The sequence below is a fragment of the Cebus imitator genome, unplaced genomic scaffold (genome assembly GCF_001604975.1).
Source record: "Cebus imitator isolate Cc_AM_T3 unplaced genomic scaffold, Cebus_imitator-1.0 Scaffold541, whole genome shotgun sequence".
NCBI lineage: Eukaryota > Metazoa > Chordata > Mammalia > Primates > Cebidae > Cebus > Cebus imitator.
This window is the reverse complement of record NW_016107856.1, coordinates 74,229-79,706: the sequence shown is the minus strand read 5'-3', so window position 1 is coordinate 79,706 and position 5,478 is coordinate 74,229. Positions and strand designations below refer to the sequence as shown.

The window sequence follows — 5,478 nt, the reverse complement described above, 5'->3', positions numbered from 1 at the left end:
ATGACACAATCCAACAACTAGAATATTATTAATAATCTACACCTACTTCCATGTTCCTCTAAGCAACTCCCTTCCTCCCTTCTTCCTTAGTTTTTGCCATTATCTCCATTTGTGGTTAAGGTACTATTGCTTAAACGACTTTGTAACAATCATGCACACACATAACGCACATGCCTAAATGACACGCTGTTTAATTTTTTTGTTTTTAAACTATATAAAAATACTATCGGATAACTGCGCAGGCGCGGACAAGAACGGTCTTTTCTGAGGATCCGGCAAGATGGCAGACGTAGAGGAGAAGAAGAAGCGGACCTTCCGCAAGTTCACCTACCGCGGCGTGGACCTGGAGCAGCTGCTGGACACGTCCTACGAGCCGCCGAGGCAGCTGCACAGAGCGCGCCGGCGGCGGCGGCTGAACCCGGGCCTTCGGCGGAAGCAGCCCTCGCTGCTGAAGCGCCTGCGCAAGGCCCGGAAGGCGGCGCCGCCCGTGGAGAAGCCGGAAGTGGTGAAGACGCACCTGCGGGACATGATCATCCTGCCCGAGATGGTGCGCCGCATGGTGGGCGTCTACCACGGCAAGACTTTCAACCAGGTGGAGATCAAGCCAGAGATGATCGGCCACTACCTGGGCGAGTTCTCCATCACCTACAAGCCAGTGAAGCACAGCCGGCGGGCATCGGGCCTCTCACTCCTCCCGCTTCATCGGCTCAAGTAGTGGCTCTGCTAATAAACGCACACAGATCTCAAAACAAAAAACAAAAAACTATCATATTATGTATTGCCTTCTGGTGCTTATTTTTTTCCTATGACATTAGGTAACCACTATTCTCCTATGTTGTCCCACATTCATTTTCAATGCTATTGAGTTTACGTTTTATGAATATATCACATCTTGTTTTTCTACTCTCCCATTGTCATTTATTTTGTTATAAAAAACAATGCTGCTATGCACATTGTCTTGTGTGTCTCCAGGTACATATGTGCTAAGCTTTCTCTTGTATGTGGGTATATAACTAGATGTCAAATTGCTGGATCATTAGAGTTTATAAATATTTTACTTTACAAGATAACACCAATTTATTTCCACAAAATTGTACCAATTTACACTCCTATCAGCAGGTATATAATTGATCGAATTGATTCATATGCCCTCAAATACTTGGTATTACCAGACTTCTTTATTTTTGCCCATTAAATTCTCAAACTCAGCTTCCCAAAGTGCTGAGATTACAGGTGTGAGCCATCGTGCCTGGCCAGAGGCAACTTCTTAGGAGGAGAAGGTATGTCAGAAAAACCCAGAGAGCTTCACATGAAAATCATGTAGGGAGGTCGGATAGGGAAGGGATGGAGGAAGAAGAAGAGGAACTCTTAGAGAAACAGGAAGTCAGTTTTAGGTTCTTCATCTTCTATAATCTCATATGTGAATGTGTGGGCACCTGCAACCTGTGTGATAGATTCAGTGACAATAGAATCAGGAAAACTGTCAGCACTAGTAAGAATTCTACATGAGGGATAAACAGCAATGTGAAATAGAATAAAATACTCCACAGTGAAGTTTTGTCATGTCAAAACAATTTCATTTATGGTCAGTTATGGATATTCAAACCATTAAAATGATAACTAGTAAACTAGACAAATAGATAAACAGCAATGTGAAATAGAATAAAATACTCCACAGTGAAGTTTTGTCATGTCAAAACAATTTCATTTATGGTCAATTACGGATGTTCAAACCATTAAAATGACAACTTGGCTGTAAGTTATATTAGTCCTTTTTCATGTTCCTGATAAAGACATACCCAAGACTGGGAAGAAAAAAGAGGTTTAATTGGACTTACAGTTCCACATGGCTGAGGAGGCCTCAGAATCATGGTGGGAGGTGAAATCTATTTCTTACATGGCAGCGGCAAGAAAAAATGAGGAAGGAGAAAAGCAGAACCCCCTGATAAACCCATCAGATCTCGTGAGACTTATTCACTATCATGAGAATAGCACAGAAAAGACCCACCCCTATGATTCAATTAACTTCGCCCTGGGTCCCTCTCACAACATGTGGGAATTCTGGGAGACACAATTCAAGTTGAGATTTGGGTGAGGACACAGCCAAACCATGTCATAAATTTATCTGATTACACCACTAAACTTTGATCACATGCACTTGTTTTTAGGTGCACAAAAAACAAAACAAACAAACAAAAAACAAAACAAAACAAAAAAAACATGGCTTGCAGAAATGACTTTATCATCATAAGCTCAATTTTCATTTTCTATATTTGTAATTCATAAACTAGATAAAATTCACAAACTAGATGGCAGGGCACTTAGAAGTCATTTTTTTTTTAATTGCAAAGCACTTGGTTTACTAATATGTCAAACATAAAAATCTCAGAATATAATTTCATACTAAATCAGATTCTGATTTATACAATGTAATAAAATATACAAATGTACAAGACAAATTTATGTTTAATTATCTTTAAATTGTAGGAGGCTATTCTATGGTGCATTTCCCTTGCAATTTGGGAAAACTCTTTCGTTCATTTTTCATTTACAAACATTTTGTTCCAACACAGGGAAGTAGAGATTGATTCCATTTCCCACACTACATTGCTAGTGTCAGAGAGATAGCTTGCAGTTCTCTGCATGGTCAGAGCTGTTTCTCCACAATGAATCTGGCAACAGCAAGTTTCTTGTTATTTTGAAATTCTGAGATGAGTTAAGACATGGATTGAACTCTTTGGCCCTTGCTCCTGGGAATGTGTGTTCTCTGGATTATTTGATGTCCCATGAATTGTCTTCAGAGGCTCTATCTTCCATCTTCCTTATGAGACTATTCTATCTCTTCCCTTTAACCTGAATCTGAAAGTCATCACAGCCAATTAATAAACTATCAATTGCTACTTCTCTTCCAACAAGTGAAGGCCCACAGAAGAGAAATATAGATAGAAGGGGAAGTGCTTTTCTAGCTCTTTCAAGAAAAAAAGACAGAAAAAGATAGGTTGTGCTAATTAAAAATGTTGTCGTGGTTTCATTAAACAGGAACACAGACAATATTCAGACAGTTAGAAATAAAGGCAATGAGTTCTCATCTAGCGTCTAGTATTACAGAAGTTATTTGTTGAATTCTTGCAAGATCGGTTGACTATACCTATAAGATCAGTTGGGCTCTTTTTGAAGGGTTCCTCTTTGACGACTTTATTTGTATTTTTTTTTTTTTAGTAGAGGCAGGATTTCTCCATGTTGGTCAGGTTGATCTCAAACTCCCAATCTCAGGTGATCCACCTGCCTTGCCCTCCCAAAGGGCTGGGATTACAGGCATAAGCCACCGTGCCCGGCCTCATCTTTGACAACTTTAACAACTTCTTTCCAGTGGTACAGTAAAGGATTAACCTTGTCCAAAGAGAGGTCCGCCATTTGCCCTTGGCTCCTGGGAGGTAATCTCTAAGCCTTGAAATGTCCTGTCTGATAAGAGTGTCTATTACTGGAGATCTTCTTAGCATTTGTCTATGCTAATAATGTGATTTATGGTGGGAGCTTTGGCCACATAGCGTCAACTCAGTTTCTGGAAGGGCCAGAGACTATGGTCAGCCACGTGAATGGTCAGCCATGTCTATGTGACCAAGCCCCAATACAAATTCTGGACACCAAGACTTGGAAGAGCTTCCCTGCTTAGGAATACTCTGTGTGTACTGTCACACATAGTTTCTGGGAGAAGTAGGCCCTGTCCGCACAGCTCCACTGGGAGAGGAGAACTGGAAGCGGTGTGACCGGTTCCTTTGTTTGGGACTCCCCTGGACCTTGCCTTATGTACCTCTTCCCTTGGTTCATTTTCATCTTTATTTTTTGCTTTAATAAACCCTAGCCATGAGTAAAACAGCTTCCAGTGAGTTTTGTGAGTCATTCTAGTTAATTATCAAATTGTCTTGTCTTCAAACCTGAAGGTGATCTTGGGGATCTCAAACTTACAATTTGTCTCAGAAATGGGTGGTCTTGGGGACTCATGAAATTTGTACTTAGCATCAGAAGTGGGATTTACTGGAATGACCTGGACTCACTGAAACTTGGTGAAAGCATGATTTGGGAAAGGGAAAAATGAAAGGGCGGGAGTTTATGAATCTTTGATTCCTAGATGGCTGCTATCCTTTAAATCCCCTTGTTTGAGTCCCCATAGAGACCTGGTGAATATATGTGGAAAATGAAGCCACGGAGTCTCTGAGTTTATTTTGATTTTGCAGGTCTTGGGTCATCGTGCTAAAGTGGTGGAATTGCACAGAAGGGCTCTCTGCACAAAAATTTGGCAGGGCAAGATAAAAACTCTGTGAGGGCAGGGACCATGGTGACTTAGCTAACCAGTCTATCTCAGGGGAAATATAAATGTCTTCCTTAGGGAATTCATTCATTCCTTCAGCACTTGACACTCTACTATCAACTCTGAAGAACCAGGCACTGGACCAGGCTTGGAAACACTAAGCTAATAGGAGCATAGACTTTGTGTTGAAGATCTCAGGGCTGGGGAAGTCAGTGTGTAGAAAAATTGCAGTTTTTTGTTTTTTTTTTTTGGACGGAGCTTCACTCTTGTTGCCCAAGCTGGAGTGCAATGGCGCTATCTTGGCCCACTGCAACCTCCACCTCCCAGATTCAAGTGATTCTCCTACCTCAGCTTCCCAAGTAGCTGAGATTACAGGCGCATGCCACTTTGCCTGGTATTTTTAGTAGAATTGGGGTTTTATCATGTTATCCAGGCTCGTCTCAAACTCCTGACCTCAGGTGATCCGCCTGCCACGGGCTCCCAAAGTGCTGGGATTACAGGCGTGAGCCACTGCTCCCAACCTTGTTTCTGTCTCCCAGGCTGGAGTGCAGTGGCATGATCTCGGCTCACTGCAACCTCCACCTCCCAGGTTCAAGCGATTCTCCTGCCTCAGCCTGAGTAGCTGGGATTACAGGTATGCGCCACCACACCCAGCTAATTTTTGTATTTTTAGTAGAGATGGGGTTTCACCATGTTTGTCAGGCTGGTATTGAACTCCTGGCCTCAAGTGATCCGCCTGCCTCAACCTCCCAAAGTTCTGGGATTACAGGCATGAGCCACTGTGCCCAGCCTACACATAAGCAGATAATTGTGTGATAGAGTTTGTCAAGGACCACAAGACAGATACCCACTAAGTGGTGCAGCTGCTTCGAGTCCAGTTTCTAGGGGATGGCAGGTCATCCACATGCCTGATGGGAAGGATGGAGCTGGTGCTGTGGTCAGGATTGGAGAGGCTGATTCCTAATTCATATTCATGAGTGGCTTCCAACAGTTGGATCTTGTTTTCCACCTGTCATGTGAAGAAGTTTATCCTTTTTTGTTATATTATGCCTTGTGTACCACTTCTCAAGGTTAAGGACATGGCCAGATCAACTCAAACTTACAATTTGTCTCAGAAATGGGTGGTCTTGGGGACTCATTGAGGAAATTCCCCGGGGTTGAGGGCTGCC

At 42.5% G+C, this 5,478-nt stretch overlaps 1 protein-coding gene across 1 annotated transcript; it reads left to right on the top strand.

The window, feature by feature from the left end:
• The first annotated feature begins 234 nt into the window (after nucleotides 1-234).
• LOC108293644 (40S ribosomal protein S15-like) lies at nucleotides 235-736 on the top strand. The gene has a single exon (XM_037733656.1). It carries the CDS (start codon nucleotides 281-283, stop codon nucleotides 713-715), a length of 435 nt encoding a protein of 144 aa, XP_037589584.1. The 5' UTR covers nucleotides 235-280; the 3' UTR covers nucleotides 716-736.
• Nucleotides 737-5,478: the final 4,742 nt, after the last annotated feature.